Source organism: Tursiops truncatus, chromosome 2 (genome assembly GCF_011762595.2).
Source record: "Tursiops truncatus isolate mTurTru1 chromosome 2, mTurTru1.mat.Y, whole genome shotgun sequence".
Lineage (NCBI taxonomy): Eukaryota > Metazoa > Chordata > Mammalia > Artiodactyla > Delphinidae > Tursiops > Tursiops truncatus.
In genome coordinates, this window is record NC_047035.1 from 11,398,112 (window position 1) to 11,422,557 (window position 24,446).

At 39.1% G+C, this 24,446-nt stretch overlaps 1 protein-coding gene across 5 annotated transcripts in view; it reads left to right on the forward strand.

The window, feature by feature from the left end:
* BTBD7 (BTB domain containing 7) overlaps window positions 1–24,446 on the forward strand; it is an 81,023-nt gene that overhangs the window by 46,420 nt on the left and 10,157 nt on the right. For all 5 annotated transcript variants that reach the window (XM_019918688.3, XM_073800097.1, XM_073800095.1 and 2 more), the window contains 5 exons: window positions 12,845–13,053; window positions 14,983–15,058; window positions 18,429–18,589; window positions 21,404–21,547; window positions 24,174–24,363. In XM_019918688.3, the coding sequence (XP_019774247.1) occupies window positions 12,845–13,053; window positions 14,983–15,058; window positions 18,429–18,589; window positions 21,404–21,547; window positions 24,174–24,363 (780 nt within the window). The remainder of the gene's footprint in view (window positions 1–12,844; window positions 13,054–14,982; window positions 15,059–18,428; window positions 18,590–21,403; window positions 21,548–24,173; window positions 24,364–24,446) is intronic.

Genomic DNA, 24,446 nt, shown 5'->3' on the forward strand with positions numbered 1-24,446 from the left:
TTTAGGATTAGGAAACATTTTTCAGATGAGGAAACAGGCAAAATTTCATACATCACACAGCTAAAGGGAGTTGGGATTGGGTCTCGGATCAGTCCGACTCTGGTGGTGTATCTTGGCATCTCTCTTCCAGTAAGATACCTGCACGTGAGAACGTGTGTTCAATTTCAAGGAGTTCAGGCATCCTGTAGGTCCCAGAATTAGATCCCCTCGCATTTTAGTTTAGCAGAGGCTAGTGTTTGTGTGCAGAGAACGGAATCCCTGTGAATGCTTCTCCCTTTTATTATGCTGTTCTCACCCCAAAAAACATTTAAGCACAAATACTAAAAATGTCATATTAGAAACGTTAATTTATAACAGACATTAAAGAAATATAAATCTATATTCAACTAAGTATCTTAGGGATTCTTAGTCTTTTTTTTTTTTTCCTTTCATGGTATAAAGAGAAATCTTCAGTCTTTTGTCAGTTGTCTGTGTGCTCTAGCCTCCTCTTTTAGTTACTAAAGTTGTTCTTTAGACATTTTCAGCTTCTTTCCCATCTTTGTTTTTCCCTTTCACACAGCTTGGCAGAGCTGTAAGAGTAAAGAATACAAGCACTCTTTGTACATTTTCACACACAAGTTACATGAATCTCAGTGATTGTGTCTTTCCCATCAGAAGGGAGTAATGTTCTCAAAGCAGCGAACCTTCTCATTTCCTTCCCAATATTTGCTTGGATTTTGTGGTCATTGATTGATTTTATATTGAGCACTGAGGGAAGGAACTCCTGGCACCTTCTATAGCCTGGTGTTTTTTGTTATTTTTTTTTATTATTTGATTTTTTGAATAGATAATCATTCAAATGGAACAGAATTCAAAAGGTACAAAAGGGTACTCAGTGAAAGTCTCCTGCCCTCTCAACTTTTTGTCCCCCAGCCCCTATGTTCCCCTTCACAGAGGCAACCAGTGTTATCAGTTTCTTGTATATCCATCCAGATAGACAATCCAGAGATTGTATTAGAACATAACTTTTAAAATATACTGAAAGGGAATTTTAAAAGATATTTGGAATGGATCTATAATACTAGTAATGCTTTCTGGCATTTAGCTATTACAAGAAAATCTTATAAGGCTGTTAAAAGGGGCAGAAGTTTGAAAGACATACTTCCACATAGATAAATATGTTACACTTAAGTCTCTGCCTGTATGTTAATGCCCTTCTACCCAACAGGGACAACCAGGTTCTGAACATTAGCCAAGAGTATAAGAAATAAAACCCAGAAAAATTCAGTCTCCTTTTTTTTTATAATGAAAATAGATTTTAATCCAGAGTTATTTTTCCCCCAGCTTTATTGAGCTATAATTGACATGTAGCATTGTGTAAATTTAAGGTATACAATGCAATGATTTGATACATGTGTACATTGCAAAATGTTTACCACAATAAGATTAGTTAGCATATTCTTTATCTCACATAATTAACATTTTGTTGTTGTTATGGTGAGAACATTAAACCTGTGCTCTCACAGCAACTTTCAAGTATACGGTACAATATTGTTAACTAGTCTCCATGCTTTACATTAGATCTCTGGACCTTATTCATCTTATAACTGAAAGTTTGTACCCTTTGACCAACATCTTCTTTTCCCTGCCTCTGAGCCTCTAGAAACCACCATTCTATTCTCTGTTTCATGAGTTTGATGTTTTTAGATTCCATGTATAAGTGATGCCACATTTTTCTTTCTCTGCCTTATTTCACTTAGCATAATCCTCTCAGGGTCCATCCATGTTGTTGCAAATGGCAGGATTTCTTTCTTTTTATGGCTGAATACTAGATATAGATTATAGATATAGATATCTCACATTTTCTCTATCCATTCATCTGTTGATAGACACTTAGGTTGTTTCTATGTCTTGGATTGGCTATTGTGAATATTGATGTGATGAACATGGGAGTGCAGATATCTCTTCAAGATAGCGATTTCATATCTTCAGATATATATACCCAGAAGTGGGATTGCTGGATCATATGATAGTTTTATTTATAATTTTGTGAGGAACCTCTCTACTGTTCTCTGTGGCTGTACCAATGCACATTCCCACCAACAGTGCACAAGGGTTCCCTTTCTCTCCAACCTTGCCAGCATTTGTTGTCTCTTGTCTTTTTGATAATAGTCATTCTAACAGGTGTGAAATGATATCTCATTGTGGTTTTGATTTGCATTTCCCTGGTGGTTAATGATGTTCAGCACCTTTTCATGTACTTGTTGGCCATTTGTATGTCTTTGGAAAAGTGCCTATTAAGTCCAGTTTTTTACTCAGATTGCTTGCTGTTGAGTTGTATGAGTTCCTTATATATTTTGGATATTAACCCCTTGTTATTTATGGCTTGCAAATATTTTCTCGCATTCCGTACGTTACCTTTTTATTTTGTCAATTGTTTCTTTTGCTATGCAGACACTTTTTAGTTTGTTATAGTCCCACTTGTTGATTTTTGTTTTTGTTGCTTGTGCTTTTGGTGTCATATCCAAAAATACTTGCCGAGACTGATGTCAAGTAGCTTTTTCCCAGTGTTTTCTTCTAGGAGTTTTACAGTTTAAAGTCTTTAAGTCCTTAATCCATTTTGAGTTAATTTTTTGAGTGGTATTAGATAGGGGGTCCAGTTTCATTCTTTTGCATGTAGGTATCTAGTTTTCCCTGTACCATTTATTGAAGAGACTGTCCTTTCCCTCACTGAGTATTCTTGGCTTTCTTATCAGTCCTTTTTTTTTTTTTTTGGCCAAACTATGATACACCTTTACCTAAAATATTGATTGCAGTTCTTACTGCTCTTCAGAAATGTAGTTACGTTAGACATGTTCTGAGAAAAGGCAGCTAAAGCTGATCAAAGAAATGAGTACTGTGGCAGACTAAAATGATTAGGATTGTCTAGTATGTCAGAAAGGATATTGCTAAGACGCTTATAAACGTACTGTGACCCCTAATGACCCTCACCTTCAGGTATTCATACCATTATGCAGCCCCTCCCCTTAAGTGTGAGTGCGACGTAAGACTTGTTTCTAACTAATACAATATGGTAAAGATGATGGGATATCACTCCCATGGTTTCATTATATTATATAAGACTCCATCTTCATAGTAGACTTACACTAGAGACTTTTTACCTTGCCAGCTGTGAAGAAGTAAGCTACTATGTGGTGAGATGGCCTGTTGAGTGGACTGCATGGCAAGTACTGCAAGCAGCCTCTTGGAGCTGAGTGTGAACCCCGCAGCTAATAGCCAGCAAGAAGCTGGGCCTTTAGTTATACGGCTGCAGGGAAATGATTTCTGCCAGCAACCCAAATGAGCTTGGAAGCAGATTCTTCCCCAGTTGAGCCTTCAGATGAGAATGTAAACCCAGTTGGCACCTTGACTGCAGCCTTAAGAAACCCTGACTAAGGACCCAGGTGACCCGTGCCCAGACTCCTGACCCACAGAAAATATGGGATGATATGTTTGTTGTTTTAACCCACTAAGTTTGTGATAATTTTGTTACATAGCAATGGAAAACAAATACATTATTTAATCTTCTGATTTTCATAGGTTAGAATGGTTTAATGTCAACAATTCCATGTGATTTAACTTAATTAGGGGAAATCAGTAATTTAAATCTAATTTATCACAGAGCCTTCAAGGTGATAACCAGCCACGCCTCTATAAAAGACTCAGTTCAGGAAAGACGGTGCTATCGGCCACAGTCCCAGCTGCTGCAATTGGCTGGAGGCTATAATTGATATTCTCATTGTAACTGTATCACTCAGAGTTCAGTCAGGGAAGCTGAGCAACTCTGACTTTTGGGGTAGGGGGATTATTATAGGAATTGGGCCTTACACAGTTGTGGGAGAAGCTGGGGAAGTGAAGGTCTGAAAGGGAGAGGAGTTAGACCCAAAGGAGTTAACAACCAGTCAACCTGGGAAGCCAAGGACATCGAGCCACTAAGGTGGAGCTGCAAAGGGGGAAGCACGCCCGATAGTGGCTCCGTGGATCTGCAGCCAATCATCTGGTGGTTGCCTGGGGCTGGTGTTGTCACCAGGGCTGCAGTTGGGAGGGAGAGCTGGATGCAGAGCTGCAGAGCAAGGACAAGCTAGAATCCACGGGCACCTCTGTGTCTGCCTGTCACCACATCTAGCTACAGTGACTTTTTTTGTTGTTTGTTTTTGGGATTTTTGGTGGTTTTTTTCTGTTTTTTGTGGGTGGGGGGCTGCGTTGGGTCTTTTTTGCTGCGCGCGGGCTTTCTCTAGTTGCAGCAAGCAGGGGCTACTCTTCGTTGTGGTGCATGGGCTTCTCATTGCAGTGGCTTCTCATTGCAGAGCACCAACTGTAGGCACACGGGCTTCAGTAGTTGCGGCACGTGGGCTCAGTAGTTGTCACACACGGGCTTAGTTGCTCCACGGCATGTGGGCTCTTCCCAGACCAGGGATTGAACCCATGTCCCCTGCATTGGCAGGCGGATTCTTAACCACTGCGCTACCAGGGAAGTCCCTACAGTGACTTTTAGAGAGTAATGGCTGCTGCTGCTTCCTTTCAAATCACACATTTCTGTTTTGGCCAACTTTAGCTTAGAAACAGACAGGGATGGAGATCGTGGAAAAGAGTTTTCGCTTAAGCAAGTTTAAACAGTACAGGTCAGCACAGTCTCCCTCTTCCATCACCCAACCTAGATTTTCTTCATGCTTTGCCAGCATTTCATCAGGTCTAGATAGCCTGCCAGGTGAGATGACCCAGACCTTCATCCCAGGAGTATCTGCAGTTGCCCAGCCTCCATTATCACTGAGCAAGGAAGCACCAAAAGGTACTGCAGTTGAGTCCCTCGGATTCTGGACGAACACCTTCCTGCTCCTTTTGCACTGCCCCAGACCTAGCCCCCTGGCACAGCACTCTCAGTATCCACTCTCACAGTATTTATATCCAGGTCTTGTAATTCCTTGGGTGGGTGTGCTTTCTTCCCAGAACGGGAACTGTACTTTCTCTCTCAGAATGTGATGATGCTTGAACAGATCCTCATTATTGGTTTGGAGCTAGTGAGAGGAGGCAGGGGCAGATGTTGAAGAAGACAAACCCTGTCTTTTCAGGCACCTCCAGGGTCTTCTGGCAAGAGAACGCTACTGTCCTCTAGCAAGGAGTTGGGAGGCGCTGCTCCTCCCAGCGTGGAAAGTTCAAGTGAATCTTGGGGTTTAGCATTCCTAGCTCATCCACCCAAATATCCCCCTTGCAGGTTTCTGTGTCCACCTGTTCCTATCAAGACCCAGATTTTGTCAGAGGTTTGCCAAGACTTTGCTCAAGTCTTCTTTGTAGTTCTGATATCCTTAAAATTAAATCTTGAGCCTGAGTTTTGGCAGTCTTTTCTGCAGCTGCAGGAAATAAGGGTCTCTTTGAACACTGATCTAGAAGTTTCCTGATTTTGACAAAATTCTTAGACTTTGAGGGGTGACTGTCATTTTCTTTTTTTCATGACTTTTCATCCAGCCACATCAGGTCCTTCGAATTACTAATGTTTCCATTCAAGTTCAACCACTGTTACCGAACTAATACTTCACTTAGTGAATCTCAGTATTGTCATGCTGCTACAGGCAGGGGTTATCACCACCCCACTTGTCATTGGGAATGGGGTCCTCTTCGCCATCTTACCAGTGAGTGATTTAGTTCCAGAATCTCACTCAAGAATCTTATTTCCTAGGGCCACTTATCTTACTATCATAGTGTGGGTGTCTCCTCTCATTCCCCCATAACCTGTGCTGAAACAGCCTAAAACAAAGGCTTGCTTGCAGGTAGTTTATTTGGTAAGGCATCCCATGAACAAGAATGAGAATTAGAGGGATTGCAACGGGGGAGGAAGGAAAGCAGCGTAAGAGTGGGCCATTGTGTTGGTTACCACTGGAGGCTACTGGGCTTCAAGCCTGCTTCAAGCCAGGATCCTTGAGGAGTTTTGTAGAATCTTCTTCAGAATGGTCCTCCTGAAGGATAGCAGAGAGGAACCTTTATCCAGCCAGCTCTCAGATGTTGCAGAGTCCAAGGACTAGCAATGAAAAACATTAAGGCATAGATTGACTTGTCCTCTAACCCCCATGTCTCATGCTTATTCTCTGCCTCGGATCTGGAATTCTGGTTGCCTTTTTAAAATAGATGTGCAGGGATGATGTGTTGATAGTGGTGTTTTAGAAAGCAAACCTTTCGGCTGCGTGATCATTATAGATTAGAATACTGAAGGGACAGAGATAGTGGGAAGCTTTTCTATAATTAATGTGTGAGGTACTGAGGATTTGAACCAAGGTGGTGGTAATGGGAATGGAAAACAAAGCTAATCAAAGAGCATTTTGAAGGAAGAATCAGTAAGAAACATTAACTAGTTTATTTTGTGTGTGTGTATGTGAGAAAGAGAGAGAAAGATAGTTGGCACAGCTGATTTAAGATTTCTTGCCTAGAAAAAGGATAGTGTTCATGGACGCACTGGCTCCCCAATATTATTTAACATAATCCTCAGAACTCTGATGGAATTATTTCATCCTGGATGTGGGGAAATGAGACTAACAGAGGGTGGTGTGCTTTGATCCAGTACAGGCTGATAGGTGAGAGCCAAGAGTCAGTGATATAATTACCTGAATTCAAAGCCTTATATGCTCTTCCTGCTACTTCATGCTGCCCTCATTTCCCTCTTGTTTCATAATTCCTTTCCTTAGGATTTGAATCAGTCATGTAGAGGTTAGTAGGAAAGAACTGAAACAACTTTTCTCTCAAGCCTATTTGCACTTGAAGTCTTCATTCTAACTCTGGTGCCACTGAAGAGTCACTATGCATGCTCTAAGGCCAGCCTTCCTCTAACCTTATTATGTTGTTTTATGTTGCATGGCAAGCCGTAATCTCCATAATTCCTTTTCTTTCTTCCCCCTTGTCTATTTCTTTCTTCCTCTTACCACCTCAAACCCAATATGAAACTCTAAATTTGGAAGCAGCTTATACATTTCCTGTTGGATATGAGCCAATGAAAAGGTCTCCCACTGATATTGGTGAAACATGTATGAGGGTATATACCTAGGAATAACGAAGAGTATGAGAGTGGCAGTAAAGACAGATGCTGACAGTGTATTATTCAGGAAATCTGTCAACGTTGAAGTGCATTTTAGTTATCAGAGGAGCACGAAGAGGAGAAAAACAAAAATGTTCATAATAAAAACAGAAAGTCGTCCTATTTAACATGCAGCAGTAACAATCATTTGTATTACTAAATGTCAAATTAATTTGTTTCACTTTGTATTTCTGCCTTGATCATTCATGTTATATAGCTCAAATTTTTGGAGAGAGGCATTTTTGCCACCTTAAGTTAAAGATTAGAAAGAAGATATTCTGGTGAAAGAGAATAGAAGAAAGGATATAAAAAGTTGGAGATGGATCTGTAAAATGGGGTTATCACACAAGCAAAAAGAATTGTAAATTGCAAAAAGACAGACTTCATACTGTCTGCCAGCCTCACAACAGCATTGTTGGAAATCTGCTACCTGAGCAAAATACATGGGCATCTTTGAGCCATTACATGGCTAGGCTACAGATGAGTTTTTCTGTTACAAGGAAATCATTAAAAGCTTTGATTCATCCAAAAAGGTGTATGGTTTATTAGTCATTGCTGTGTAACAACCACCAGAGAATCTCAGTGGCATTTAATAAAAAACATGTATTTCTCACAAATTTCCAGGTCAGTTGAAATCCCAAATTTAAATTTGCAGCACTGGAGTCACTCTGATTGCCACCATGGTTGAGTAGGGCCAGTGGCTGTGTTCCCACTGCTGCTCATTTTCCTCCTGGGACCAACAAACTAGCCACAGTATGTGCTTCCCATGGCAGTGGCAGAAGGTGAGAGGGCAAGTCTAGTTCCCAAAAGTACTTTTGAAGCCTTTTGTCACATCACATTCACTAACATCTAATTGGCCAAAGCAGATCTCATGGCCAATTCCAAAGTCTTGGGGCAGCGAAATACACTATGCCCGTGGAGGTGGTGGGGTAGGGGGATCAGAAGGCTGGGAGTAGTGATTATGTCTAAACAGTAATCTAGCACATGTGGATAATAGTCTAATAAGCTCTAAAGTTCTAGTTTAAAAAGATAAAGTAGTCATTCTGACTGTGTCATTTAGTTGTCTTTAAAGAAATGTATGTACTGTTTAGTCTGTAGTTAGGAAATGGAGTCAGTAAGCTCTATAGGGAAAAAAGAGAGCGCGTGCCCTCTCTTATGTTTGTTTTTAATTAATTATTTACCAGGTGTCAGGTAGATAGATAGAATCAGAGATAAGATGGGGCCACTACTGGAACTTCCCTGGTGGTGCAGTGGTTAAGAATCCGCCTGCCAATGCAGGGGGCACGGGTTTGAGCCCTGGTCCGGGAAGATCCCACATGCCACGGAGCAACTAAGCCCCGTGCGCCACAACTACTGAGCCTGCGTGCCACAATTACCGAAGGCTGCACACCTAGAGCCCGTGCTCTGCAGCAAGAGCTGAGAAACCCACGCACCTCAATGAAGAGTAGCCCCCTCTCGCTGCAACTAGAGAAAGCCTGCACACAGCAATGAAGACCCAACGCAGCCAAAAATAAATAAATAAATAAATTTATTAAAAAAAAAAAAAAAGATGGGGGCCACTACCCCAAAGGAGCGCTCAGTCTGATAGAGGATTCAGACAAATATATCAGAAAGATAAACTATTATGAGAGTTTAATGCTATTACAGAGAGAAACACAGGGCACCATGGAAACTTTTAGGTAAGAGGAACACCTGAATTTTGACTTAGGCTTTGGGGAGCAGGTTCAAGATAGGCTTTTGAAAGAGGCAATATCTAAGCTGAGTCTAAAAGATGTGGAGGAGTTACGAAGGAAAATTAAGAGCATTTCAGAAAAATGGAGCAACATATGTAAAGGCCTAGAGGTGAGAGAGTTCGGTGGAATTCTAGGAAATTGTAAGTAATGCAGTATGAATAGAGTGCAGGATATGAGCCGAGTAGGGGCTGGAGAAGTTGGCAGAGGCCAGATCACCCAAAAAACTGCAGTTTGGAGTTTATCTTGAAGTCAGGCTACTGAATAATTTGTTACATATATAACAAAGGTGCGTGTGTGTGTGTGTGTGTGTGTGTGTGTGTATGTGTGTGTATATATATGTGTGTGTATATATATATGGGGAGGGAAGTGCTAGAGGCGGGAGGAGGAAGGGCTAGATTTCCCAGAGGAAACAAAGTGACTTTTGGATTAAAGATGTCTGCAGAATATCCATGTGAACTCTGGGAAGTTAAGGAATGAGTCTGGGAAGTTTAAGAAATGAGTCTGGATGTCAGGAGAGAGCTCTAGGTTGGACCTTGAAAGACATAAGGATACAGTGGGAGTTAAGGCCATGGGGACAGGTGACATTACCCAGGAAATTGTGCAGTAGAAAGAGCTTTGTAATTACAGCACTTGGCAAGTAGGTACTCCAGAATGTTCGAATGAAGGAAGAATATCATCAAGGATACGATCTCATTTAAATCTCATATCATAACCCTGAGTTAGGAATATAATCCCAGTTTTACAGATGAAAACATTTCAGGCTCAGGGAGGGTAAGTGATTTGCCCAAAGTGACTTTTCTGCTAAATGGTCAAGCTGGGATTTCAAGTCAGTTTGATTTCAAAGTCCATTTTTCCTGTCATGTCTAGCTTCTTTGTAAACCTCAGAAGTTTAAATATATGATGTTATCTTTAATTCCCTTTCTTCCCTCTGCCAATATCCTGGTTTTAGTAGGATTGTGACACATTCTTTTAAAAACCACATTTTCTCTAATTTGCCTGGCTTTGTCCCCAAACATGTCTACCGGGTTGCCTTTCCTGTCATGTTGACTCATACTACTTGACTCCACTTCAATGCCCGCTTTAAAACAGCAGACTGACGGGATTTCTCCACTGGCTGCTGGGCGAGGCCTGTCCTCAGCTTGGCATTCAAGGCTTACAGTAAAATCTTGAGAACTGTTCAGAACTTTTCCATATTTCCCACTTCTCATCAGCACATATTCATGCCTTTGGTGGTGTTTACATGCAGATTTCATTTATAAGGATCTCATTTTAATGTTTAGATTAAAGAAATTAATCTTTAATCTTTAGATTTAATTACTCTTATGCTTACTCTGTTATTTCTAAAAATGATTTTATCTTTGTGGCAGAAAAAGCTTGCATGTCTTCCTACCTTAGTTCCATACCCAGTGTAAGGGTTCTTGGTACGCTACTCCTAATGCGACAAGCTAGCCTCTGCTCCTGCCTTTTTCTAGAGGGATCCTTTTGTTGAGGGGAGGTAAGGAGAGCAGTTCTAACTTTTAGAAATTTCTTAATAATGAGTCAAAATCTCTCTTCTTTTACCATCAAGTGTTTCCCAGGACTTGCCCTTGCAACCACAGAGAATGGGTCATTTCTTTTCTGCCTCATGAGGTTCCATCAAACATTGAAAGATAGCTCTTATGTCTCTCCTCAGGTTTCTCTTACATAAATCAATAATAATCTTGTTTGTTCAGAGCTTTTCTTCAGTAACAGGTCTCAAACTCTCCCCTGTACTTACACCCTCCTCTGAGAATTCTGGAGTTTTGTCATTGCCCGTCTAAACACAGGGCTCACAACAGAGCACGGCACCCCACAGGAGAGCAGTGCAACATTATTCCTTTGATTATGACTCTATGCTTGTATCTTAAAAGCCTGAGATTGCTTTAGTTTTATAGCAGCCATGTCACATTTTGCATTTGTTCAGTTAACATACCCAGATATTATCTTTAAATAAGCGGTTATAGTTAAGCTGGCTCGCCCCTGTCTTTTACTGTGCTGTTGCTTTTCTTTAATCTAAATATAGAACTTCCTGATTTTTTTAGTTAGATTTCATCTTCATTTCGATCCATCTTTTTAGCTAATTATGATCATTTTATCCAGTGTATTTTTAACTGCGTTTCCCAGCTTTAGGTCATCTCAAGACTTTGAAGCATACTTTCCACAACTTAATTCAAATTCCTTTTTTTTTTTTTTACATCTTTATTGGAGTATAATTGCTTTACAATGGTGTGTTAGTTTCTGCTTTATAACAAAGTGAATCAGTTATACATATACGTATGTTCCCATATCTCTTCCCTCTTGCGTGTCCCTCCCTCCCACCCTCCCTATCCCACCCCTCGAGGTGGTCACAAAGCACCGAGCTGATCTCCCTGTGCTATGCGGCTGCTTCCCACTAGCTATCTAGTTTACGTTTGGTAGTGTATATATGTCCATGCCACTCTCTCGCTTTGTCACAGCTTACCCTTCCCCCTCCCAATATCCTCAAGTCCATTCTCTAGTAGGTCTGTGTCTTTATTCCCGTCTTACCCCTAGGTTCTTCATGACATTTTTTTTTTCTTAGATTCCATATATATGTGTCAGAAAGAGAAAGTCAGATTCTTGATTAATATCGGAAAGACAGAGACTCTCCGCTCCATCCCGGGAGTTAATCAGTGCTACTTGCAAATGGTTCTGTTAGCCACTGTTCTATCATCCCTCCACATCTTTCTGTCTTATCTTCAAAGATCTCATTTGTACATTCAGCAAATTTTTATTTAATGCCTACCATGTGGTAGAAGGTGCTAGAGATACAGTGAAGACAGCGATCCCCGTCTCCTGTAGCTAACAGTCTAGAGACATCATGAAGTGTTTTGTTAAATGCTTTGCAGAAATCAGGTTATACAGTTCTCTATGATATTCTGCTTATCTGGTACCATATCAGAAAAGGGGAGGAAGCATTACTTTTTACAGACTCGCTATTGGTTCCTAATGATCTTATATCACCTGAAAATGGGAGTTGTTATCTTTCTCTTTTCACTTTTCATAGGTTCACAAGAACTTTGAGCTTTGGAAGTCTCCAGAGTTCACTGCGGCCCTTTCTGTCTTTTACTACTCTATCTTTTAAACCTCTGAGCTCATTAGACAGCAGCCTGTTTAGCCACATTTTTGTTGGTGGTGGTGGTGGTGGTGTTTAAACAACCCCCCCCATTATTGGGGTTCTTTTTTTATTTTATAGTAAACTTAGTTGTGAAGAATTTCTGTCCAACTTTAGCCATTTTCCCTTACACAGTCTTTGTCACTGTAATTTTACTTACATTTTATCTCTGTATTTTGAAATTATCTTTCCTAAGGAAAATAGATGACCATCCTCAGATTTTCCTCGTCTCTTCTTTGAGCTTTTAAGGTGCCATAGTCACTTTCTCCAGGATCCTGGTCCTTTTCACTTAAACCACATATTTCTTTTTAGTTCACCAGATGAACAAAAAACTGCAGTATTTTATCTGTATTCTGAGGGATTAAACTATCGGCAATGCGAAGTGTTGGTTTTTTATTAGAATAATACAAAAAACAGATGTCCTCATAGTTCCTAGAAGATAGCCCACCTGTCTTACCCCCAAGGGTGGATTCTCTTCTCAGTCAGGTGTCATCCAAGCCTTCCTCTTGCCAGTTCCCAAAACTGTACCATTTCTACCTATTCTTCTTTCTTTCCCCTTTGGTCCAGTGCCGTCCACTAGAATGTCTTATACAGATTGTTGAGTTGCACATAGATGTTTATTTTCTTAAACAATTATGAGGGTTCCTTGCCTTTTTCTATGGATCTGTCTTTATGGAACAGCAGATTCCCTATAGATGTCATAATCTATTACAGTTACCAACTGTTACCCCATCCCACCAAGTCTTGGTGATTACCATGAGATTTTATTTATCTCCTTGTTCTTTTTTACCATTGATACTTTTAAGGTTGGTGTCTAACACACTGATGTTCAATAAGTAATATTTATGATTAATCTCAAGAAGTATTTGCCTTCTCTTTTAGGCTGTGAGGATATCATTGCTGAAAGCATCTCATTAGATACCTTAATTGCCATCCTCAAGTGGAGCTCTCATCCATATGGCTCTAAATGGGTACACCGACAAGCTTTACATTTCCTCTGTGAGGAATTTTCCCAGGTCATGACTTCGGATGTTTTTTATGAACTCAGCAAAGACCATCTGCTTACTGCTATCCAGTCTGACTACCTACAGGTAATCATTTATACACCTCTCAAATTCGTTGTCATTCATAGGTGCACCAAGAAACCCATCTGTACTCTGTTACTCTCCCATCTAGGGAGATCAGCCCACCCAGGAGTACCCTCTTCATATTTGTGCAGCCACAACCTTCTAGCTCTCTGGCCCTTTGTGCACTCTGCCGCCATGATTCAGCATTGTGAACCGGCCCAGGTCCTAACCAACCACGCCAAAGGGGTTGTGACAGTAGGCAAAAGGCAAGGTCAGAAGCATATCCCAATGGTGATTCTCTTGGCTTCTGTTAATAATAGATACACTGTAACAGTTTCGTTTATTTGGTGAAGTATCAGAAGATAGTTAGTTTAAGCAGCACAAAGTAAGTATAATACTCAATTTCTGACCTACTCAAATACTTATAAAAACTCAGTGTGTGTGTCCTGCTGAAGTATAATAATGTTTTCAACTACTTATTTTTAGTCAGAAGTACTTTTAAGCAAATTTTTGTGCCCTTGACTTATATGTCCTTCATAATTAGGTAATTTAAGCTAACAATAGATTTAAAATATTGTAAAAAAATACTTTCAGGTAGAATATGTTCAAGCTTTTTTTTTTCTTTTTTTTTCCTTTTGCATTGGCTGTATGAATTTTATGCTAGAAACTGTACAACAGTTTTAATGTTATGAAGTCATAAACTCATTGAGCCATTTCCTGTTTCTTTGTATTTGTACCAGAAAAATTATGAAATGCTTCCATCTCAGTCAGAAATGAAGATTTAAAAAATCCATTTAGCATCTGTGTTTTTCCTTCATATATTGCTTTGATTGCAGTACAAATGTTGTCATAATTGCTTTTGATTTATTTAGTATCTGTGTTCATTAACCTTATTTCACTGTCCTGATGCAGACATTATGGGAGTTAGGATTTGTCAGTTCTCTCAATTATTGTTTTTAGAAGTTTTGCGTTTCTTCTTAGAAAGTAAAAACCTTGGACAGCAGCCTAGATTTTGCCCTCAGATTTTAAATAAAGTACAAAAGAGGGGCTTCCCTCGTGGCACAGTGCATAAGAATCTGCCTGCCAACGCAGGGGACACAGGTTCAAGCCCTAGTCTGGGAACATCCCACATGCCGCGGAACAACTGAGCCTGTGCGCCACAGCTACTGAGCCTGCACTCTAGAGCCCTCAAGCCACAACTACTGAGCCTGTGCTCTAGAGCCCACGAGCCACAACTACTGAGCCCACGCGCCACAACTATGGAGCCTGCGCGCCTAGAGCCCGTGCTCCGCAACAAGAGAAACCACTGCAATGAGAAGCCCGTGCACTGAAATGAAGAGTAACCCCCACTCGCTGCAACTAGAGAAAGCCCGCACACAGCAACGAAGGCCCAACACAGCCAAAAAAAAAAAAGTGCAAAAGAATGAGGGGCACATTGCCATTTCACAGGCAGTGCTTGAAGGGTCCTTCGCCATTCAGTAGCATACTTTGTGGAGATTGTAGTGTCTTCTGCCAATACAAGTTGCCATACTTGTTTTTTCCTGCTCCTGCAGGAGATAGCGGTCACACTGTATCCTTACACTTTTACTTTCATCTGTTTATCTCCATATTGTCCCCAAAAGAATTTAAGCCAGCTGTATCGAAGGCATATAGTAAGGTAAATTTAAAACAGGGGAAGAAAACAGGAAAAGAAAAAATAACGATGGAAATAAGAATAAAAATTTAGTTAGAGCCAAGAGTGAGGTTACTGGACAAAACACATGTCATTCAGTCTTGTGTATTTGCTGCTGATACACCACAGGTTTAGCTCAGACATTGGAAACAGCCAGTGTAAAAGAGTGAAGCGTGACAAGTTGCACGTTGTATTTACTTTATGACCTAGGAAGAGTCATTAATGAGATTAACCATCTATCTGATTGCACTAAAATAAATGTAAACCGTTTTTTATTATAGGCAAGTGAACAAGATATCCTTAAATATCTGATTAAATGGGGTGAGCATCAGTTAATGAAGAGAATAGCAGACAGAGGTAAGCTCAGAAAACTAGCTTGCAGCTGTAAGCTTTTCCTGGAAGTTACTGAAGTGCATGCCGCACATCAGTCTTTTGACAGTTGCCACTGTTGCCTGGTGAAAACAAATTTTTACAATCAGTAGAATCCTTTAGTGGAAAGGGTATACTTTATTAGAAATAAATACACCAGAAAATTTAATTTTGCAACTTTAAAGTGATACTCTTAATGTTATCTTTCTATGTGTTTAATAATATATGTTGACTGACTTATGAAAGTATTAGAGTGAAATTTTTCATTTAATTAAAGTGTTACAAAAGCACGTCGTTGATGAAAATGTTCTAGAATTAGATAGTGGTGATAGGTGCACAGCATTCTAAATGTACTGAAAGTCCCACTAAGTTGTACACTTTAAGATGGTTAGAATGGTGAGTTTTATGTTATGTGAATTTTACCTCAAGGAAAAAATATATATATGACTACCCAAAGAGAGTATATTTGTTGTTTATTTTAAATTTTTGTGGAAGGTAAAGGAGAAATAATCCTTTTGAATGGCCTCCAGCTGGGGATACTGCAGAAGAGATAGAAGCATCATATGTAGCTTATGATTTTAACTAAACTTTGGAAGCTTATGATTCTATAGCAGTCTTATATTTATAGCTAGGGTTAGCCCACCCACCTGTGCTCCTTCTTTCATAGAATATTGTGTTGCTCTAGGTAGCGAACTCAAATCAAAATATTAGAAAAATTAAATGCAGGTTTCCCTTTCCTGTCATTTTCAACAGCTTTATATAAATATAATTTACATACCATAAAGTTCACCTTTTTAAAGTGTTCAAGTCAGTGTTTTTTAGTACACTTACAGAGTTGTTCTGCCCACATTTTAAAATATATTTTAAAAAATCAAGCTAGGGCTTCCCTGGTGGCGCAGTGGTTGAGAGTCCGCCTGCTGATGCAGGGGACACGGGTTCGTGCCCCGGTCCGGGAAGATCCCACGTGCCGCGGAGCGGCTGGGCCCATGAGCCATGGCCACTGAGCCTGCGCGTCCGGAGCCTGTGCTCCGCAACGGGAGAGGCCACAACAGTGAGAGGCCTGCGTACCGCAAAAAAAAAAAAATCAAGCTAAACCTGCCTTCAAATCTTTTTATAGTGTCCCTTTAATATACTACCTAAGCACTAGGGAACAAAAGCAGTCCTCCTATTTCTCCTAATTTATCTTTTGCTAAAAGCCTTTAGCAATTTCAGATTTGAAATTTTTTAAATACAAAAACCACTACTATTAATTTGGGACATTTTTGAAATGCCATTATACAGTCTATCCTTATTTGCAGATTCTATATTTTCACATTCACCTACTTGCTAAAATTTATTTGTGATCCCCAAATCAGTACTCATGACACTTGCATGTTCACTTGCAGAGATGTGCAAAGTGACACAAAATTTGAGTCATACGTTTCCAGCTTAAGGTAGAACAGAGTGACACTCTGCCATCTTATTTCAGCTCTCAAAGCAGTGTCCTTTTCATAATCTTTTTAGTGCCGTGTTTTTCACATCTTTATGGGTTTTTCTGGTGATCCCAGGGTCTAAAATGGCCTCCTAGTGTAATGCTTAGTACTGTTTAGTGTTCCTAAGTCCAAGAGTGCTGTGATGTGCCTTGTGGAGAAAATATATGTGTTGATAAGCATAGTTCAGGCATGAGTTACAGTGCTGTTGGCTGTGAGTTCATTGTTATCAACAATATGTACTAATAAGGTGTATTTAAACAGAAACACACATAAAACAAGGTTATGTCTTGATTGGTTAACAAAACTAATGTGACCAGACGCTCACAGGGACCTAACCCTGTGTGTCCCTAAGGAGCAGTGGTTCAGTGTTCACTAACTGTGGTGGCTTTAGAGAACGAAACCGCCCCAGATAACAAGAGTTGACTGTATGTAATGCTACATAATCATAGGCTTGTTCGCTGATGTAAGGCTGGTAATGATGAAATGTCATATTTATTTTGAGCAGATAATGAACATCCTTGATAAAACTTCCCTTAAAAAACAGTGGTTTTGGGCCTCCCTGGTGGCTCAGTGGTTGAGAGTCCGCCTGCCGATGCAGGGGACACGGGTTCGTGCCCCGGTCCGGGAAGATCCCACATGCCGCGGAGCGGCTGGGCCCGTGAGCCATGGCCGCTGAGCCTGCGCGTCCGGAGCCTGTGCTTGGAAGGCTCTTTCACAGGGATGAGGAGGACGCTGCACCAGCCAGGGTGCCCTCTGTTTCAGTCCCCTTCATACATAAGGTTTCTGCCCTTACGTGTTACATATTTGGGAATTTCTTGTAATATTTCATTTGAAACCAGGACACCACTACTTTGAGAAAAAATTTCTTTTGAAAAGCAGTGTCTTTTACAAGTACTGAAGCCAAAGCATAGCAAGACAAGAGAAAAAAAACCCTGTTTCACGCACGTGCAGTAATTTTACTTTGAATGACTCCAAAAATATCTTACCCTCTCAAAAAACAATCTCTCTTTATCTAGCACGTGATTTAAGGGAAATACCAGTTTGCCTGTAGTGTTTGCAAAAAATCCAGCATTTATATTTGTGAATGATAAAGATCTTATTTTTTTAAGGAAGAAAAATATACAGCCCCCTGGTTTAAAGATATGATTAAAAATTGCCCAAATATGAAATTTCCTTCCCACCTCAATATCAAAAGCATATATATACACTTCAGATTTCCCCCTTTCACTAATACTCAATGAAGAAAACATTTTATTCTCTGCTCTGGACAGTGGTATTACACGTCCGATGTTAAAAGGTTCACTTTTATGCATTAACATTCCCATATTATGAAAATTTAGAGGCTCATAAAATTCTTAAAGTCAAATAGAGTGTACATTAGGTTTTGCTGCTTTAAGATTCCAGGTGATATAATTTTAGAATCTCGTTAAATTGCTGTTAAACATACATAGTAACCTAATGAGCGTACTGATAACCTACAGTGATCAGAAGTAACATTTGGCCTGCAATGCCCTTATTGTACTTTTTAAAAAACTGGTCACCAAAGTGAGAAACCTTAAGAAAAAGCCCTTGGTCAAACTAGATTTTAATAGATTGTCGTTTTTTCTCCTTTGGGTTAGTATATGGAAAAGAATTCTGTATTCTTTAATGCAGAACAATCGTAAAGAATGTTATTGTACTGTTGACACCATGCTTTTTTCTTTGTCTGAGAGTATCGCTATTATGAAAACTTCTTAAGACATAAAAATAATTTACTTATAACGCTTTTTAAAGCAGATATACTTAATATAAAGAGTGTTACTGAAAGTGTACCAGAGAAGAAAGCAAGCCTTTCTCTGAAAATCTGGATTTGGTTGGAGACTCCTCATTTTCTGTCTCTGTCGTAGAGCCAAACTTACTGAGTGGCACTGCTCATAGTGTGAACAAGAGAGGTGTAAAAAGGCGAGACCTGGACATCGAAGAGCTTAGAGAGATCCTTTCTTCTCTCTTACCTTTTGTGCGAATTGAACATATTTTACCTATAAACAGTGAAGTCCTAAGTGATGCAGTAAGTGTCTTTTTTCATTTATCCCTTTCATGAAAAGAAAGTGTCTTTTTTTAAAATCATTGTAAATAATTTCTACTAATGGAGTATCATGAAACTAAATTCCATGAGGACAGAGACAGATGTCTGTTTTGTACTGTATCGTGTCCCCAGTGTCTGGCACATGGCACAAATAAATGTTTGGTGGATGAGAGTTGAGTGGATGTCAGTCTTACTTTTGCAAGAGGATAGTTTCTAGTGGAGTTGATCCAGCCATTTATCAGTGTAGATCAAGTAGGAAAGGGTAGAAATTACCTTTGGAGACTCTTTAAGAATAGCAGTAAATCAGAGAGCAGGAGAGAAGGAGATTAGTTCATTGTAAAAGGGATGAATCTTATAATTGTATTTCAGGTAAAAACTAATGGAGCTGACTGATTGTTACTTTCAAAATTTTTTAGACTGTAAGAATTGCTGTAATTAATGGATGGGAAAAATAAATATTCTTCACATATTGGTTTATAACTTTAATATGATGTTGTAAACATCATAATAGTTTATTATTCAACTGCACAGAAACATTATAAAAGTCATCTGGAAAAAAACTGCTAAGAATTCTTTTAAGTTCTCTAAAAAGAACATAATTAAGGAGGGATAACTCTTCCATAATGTAAAGTATATTTTAAAACTCTGTTAATCTGTGGTGCTAGCATAATAGAGAAGACAAAATAGCCCAGAAAAAAGATCCTGATTAATATAAGAATTAAACACATAATAAGCGAGCTATCACAAATCACTGCAGTACTACTAACCCATCAGTGGGAGAGGGGAGAAGTGTGCTTACAGTTGAACCCTCCTTTCACTTGCACAAAATTAATCCCTGTTAGATTGAAGAATTAAATATTACGTTGAAATATGGAAAAACTAGAAGAAAATAATTAAATATTTATGAACTCTCTGATTAGAAAAATGTTCAGTCTCACTAGTCATCACACACACACCAAAGAAAGCAAAATAAAACAGTAAGTTATCATTTTTTTACCTATAAGGTCACTGATTTTTGAAATAATATTACTGTTCCATAGGGGAGATATAGCTGGTACATTGGTAGCATCATCATTAAATTTTGGGAAATAGCCTAAATATCTAATAACAAGGAAAATAAATTACAGCACGACTCCTTGACAGAATATTTTGCTGCCTGCCCTGACCAATGGTTGTAAAGACTAATATAGCAACATAATAATGGAATATAATTTTAGAAAGAAGGATAAAAAAATGTGGGGTGTTTTTTACCTTTTTTTTTTTAACATCTTTATTGGAGTATAATTGCTTTACAATGGTGTGTTAGTTTCTGCTTTATAACAAAGTGAATCAGCTACACATATACATGTATCCCCATATCTCTTCCCTCTTGCATCTCCCTCCCACCCTCCCTATCCCACCCCTCCAGGCGGTCACAAAGCACCGAGCTGATCTCCCTGTGCTATGCGGCTGCTTCCCACTAGCTATCTATTTTACATTTGGTAATGTATATATGTCCATATATATACTACCACTCTCTCACTTTGTCCCAGCTTACCCTTCGCCCTCCCTGTGTCCTCAAGTCCATTCTCTAGTAGGTCTGTCTCTTTATTCCCGTCCTGCCCCTAGGTTCTTCATGACCATGTTTTTTTCTTTTTTAAATTCCATATATATGTGTTAGCATACGAAAAATGTGTATTTTTATGTATTCTAAAATTTAGTTAGGTAAAAATTCATTTGAAAAAGACTGGAAGGAAATATATCAACATTATTACAGTTGTAACAGATTAGAGTTGTGGGGTTTTTTTCCTATTTTCAAAATATGTCTATTGCTATATTTTAATTCAACATGATTTTAATGCAGCAATTAGACGTTTATTATATTTAACAAGAATAATATTAAAGAAACAGTGTTTGGTTTTGTTTAAAACCTGGGACCCAAACCAAATTGATCCCTGAGTTTGGTTTAGAAAAAAATTTTAGAACTTTTGTTTAATAGACTTAGAAAATATATATCTCTGCTCTTAATCCCCTGCCTAACACATAGCAAGTCCCCAGTAAAAGTTCCCTAATAATGGCTGTGAACCATAACGCTCTTTCAGTGTATGCTAAGCACTGTGCCAGGCGCTGCTTATCTTCCTTACCTTCATTTACTCTTCACAGTCACCTCATGGGCTATAGGACTTGATTTATAGTCTCCTAGCATAGATGTGGGAACAACAGGGCCACCACATTTAGTTAGTCGTGCAGTGTCCCATCTCCAGGGCTACCTAGGGGCCCTTAAGGTGAGGCCCAGGTAAAAGGAGATGTCCATGGTCACGTGGCTGTTAAATGGAGAGTTAGGGTTTGAGCCAAGTTCTCCTTCCCTTAGAGCCCCTGCCCCTAATCACCGTGCAGACTGTCCATCCTTGTACTGTAGATACAGGCCCAGGAATGTGCTTGTTTTGTCTTGAGGAGGGTAAGGTGGGGAGGAATCCGTTCCCAGATGAGTAAGGAAAAAAACAAATTGGTTCTCATTAAGAGTTCTGAAAGTTAGTCTGACTCATTATATTTTTAATTAGTACAGCTCTTGTTTTTAAAACATCATTCCTCTATGTAGAGAAAAATGGAAAATTGTAGTACCTTTTTATGGCTTGCTGAATCCTTTAAATATTATAGAACATTTGAAGTATTTTTAAATTTCACATATATTCCTAAATTTGTATTTAAATGCTAAAGCTCAAACATTTTGATTTATAGGTATAATTATTTTTATCTTTGTAATATTGTGGTGCTACAGAAATCTCTGTTTCTCAAAAAAAATTTTTTTCTTTCAAGATGAAAAGAGGCTTGATTAGTACTCCTCCATCAGATATGCTTCCTACAACAGAAGGCGGAAAGTCAAATGCCTGGTTACGGCAAAAAAATGCTGGAATATATGTTCGTCCTCGACTGTTCTCTCCCTATGTAGAAGAAGCAAAGGTAATAAAAACCATTTTAAGATGTTAGACTACTTTGTTACACACTATAAACACAAAGACATTTATTGTGGTATCACTTAAATATTTGGAAATAGCCTAAATGTCCAATAATAGGGAAAGTGAAAGTAAATTCTAGTTTGACTGCTCACCAGAGGAGTTTTCCAAATGTTGAGTTATCAAGCATGTTTTTATTTTTATAACTTAGGTCATATTAAATTGCATTTTACATTTTTCTCATCAGTTTTTCTTGCAAACTGTTAGCTTGGAAAAAATTTTTCATTTTAATGAAATGGTCATCAGTATTTTGTGATCTTCAGGGTGGGAGAAATGTTTGAAAGAAGATTGCATACATATTTTCTTCCTTTTGTAAACTAAAGAAATGCCATGACTTCTTGTAACATATTTTTGTAGTGGCTGCTGGAAATTGTGTTTAGTTTTGGAATAAGTATACAAACTAAGACAAAATTTTAGGCCTATTAAGTAAAAAGTTGGCATGATGTATATTATAACATAAAGAACTCGCCACGTAAATATGGTAATGGAAGATGAAATAATGCAATTTTTATTAGAAATGTTCAGCCGTAAGATCTTTGGGGTGACCTTTTGAGGAACTGACAGTCTTTGAAAGTCAGAAATCACTAGTAAGCTTAATGAAATGAATTAACAGGCAAAACAATGTGTTTGGGTATAGAAACATAGTTATCTTAAAATTTTTCTCATTTTTATTGTTGGAGTCCCTAGTTTAAGATATGTCTATGAAAGGATTGTGAGAGGTTTATTTTATTGAATAGGTTGATAATCTATCCCTTATTGAGTAGTTGACACTTTTTTTTTCCAGTTTACCAATTTTATTTTATTTTTAACGAATTTGTATTGGAGTATAGTTGATTTACAATGCTGTGGTAGTTCCTGCTGTACAGCAAAGTGAATCAGTTATACGTATGTCCACTCTTTTTATTTATTTATTATTTTTATTTTTTTGCTACACCGCACAACACACAGGGTCTTAGTTCCCCGACCAGGAATTGAACCTGTGCCCCCTGCATTGGAAGCACAAAGTCTTAACCACTGGACTGCCAGAGAAGTCCCTATCCACTCTTGTTTAGGTTCTTTTCCCATATGTCACTGCAGAGTATTGAATAGAGTTCTTGGTACCATACAGTAGGTTCTTATTAGTTGTCTATTTTATATATAGTAGTGTGTATATGCCAGTCCCAATCTCCCAATTTATCCCTCCCCCCCACCCCGAGTAGCTGACACTTTAAATAGTTGTAAAACAGAGGAAAAAAGCAGAATGGTTGGGTCTGGTCTTTCTGAAGTAAGTTCAATGATTAAAGTCACTCAGGCAGCTGAGGCCTCTTGGAAGGTTGAGTCTGGTGATAAAAGGCCCGTAATAATCTAGATCTACCCTCCCTTCTGCTCTGTCTCAAAATGGAGCAGCAGTAAGCTGATCAGACAGTCCTCCTGTACCCATGCATAGCAGAAAAATGCCCCCAGTAAATGTGGAAAATGTTTTTACATGATGCCATTTTGACCGTTCTGCAGTTTGTTGAGATAGATTCATCTGAAACTTACTTAACAATTAGGTTTATGTATAGGTCTGTTGAATTTAATATCAGTCTTTAATATTTTATATTTTGAGCATTTCTTGTTGGCTCTGATATTTATATACATTGTATATACATATATATGTATATTTATATACATATATACATTGTTTTCTTTATAGTAACTTTATGTATAAGTTATTTCTGATTAATTTTATATCCCTTCTTCAAATTTCAAATACTTCAATTAAAAGCAGATTTTTCAGGCTTCCCTGGTGGCGCAGTGGTTAAGAATCTGCCTGCCAATGTAGGGGACACAAGTTCGAGCCCTGGTCCAGGAAGATCCCACGTGCCTCGGAGCAATAAGCCCGTGCACCACAACTACTGAGCCTGTGCTCTAGAGCCCGTGAGTCACAACTATTGAGCCCGCATGCCTAGAGCCCGTGCTCCACAACAAGAGAAGACACCGCAATGAGAAGCCCATGCACCACAACAAAGAGTAGCCCCCGCTCGCCGCAACTAGAGAAAGCCCGTGCATAGCAACGAAGACCCAATGTAGAAAAAAATAAATAAAAGTAAATTAAAAAAAAAAAAGCAGATTTTTCAGAAAATGATTCTTTCTTTTCAAAGATGCTCCAAAAAGATCCTTTAAAAATTAAAGAGGTAGGGCTTTCCTGGTGGCGCAGTGGTTGAGAGTCCGCCTGCCGATGCAGGGGATGCGGGTTTGTGCCCCGGTCCAGGAAGATCCCACATGCTGCGTAACGGCTGGGCCCGTGAGCCATGGCCGCTGAGCCTGCGCGTCCAGAGCCTGTGCTCCGCAACGGGAGAGGCCACAGCAGTGAGAGGCCTGCGTACCGCAACAAAACAAAACAAACAAACAAACAAAAAAAAAATTAAAGAGGTAGGAAAAAATTAAAGAGATTAGGGTACTTTTTCCTTTCACCACTAATTTTAAGCTTCATACACTGGAAACAATAAATTAATTCCCTTTTTATATGATGATGGCGGTGATCTTTCTCTAAATGTGATTTAGCAGAGGTGTAAGGTTGACTAATTCTGTTAATACTGAATTGTTTTCAGTCAGTGCTAGACGAGATGATGGTGGAACAAACAGATCTTGTGCGTTTGAGAATGGTTAGAATGTCCAATGTGCCAGACACACTTTACATGGTCAATAATGCCGTGCCACAGTGCTGTCACGTGATCAGCCACCAGCAGATCAGCAGTAACCAGTCAAGCCCTCCTTCGGTTGTAGCAAATGAAATCCCAGGTAAGGCAGTAACCTTGTTTCAGGCATTATATTTAAATGAATGATCATATTTTGGATAGTCAGGACTTAAAAAATTATTTGAA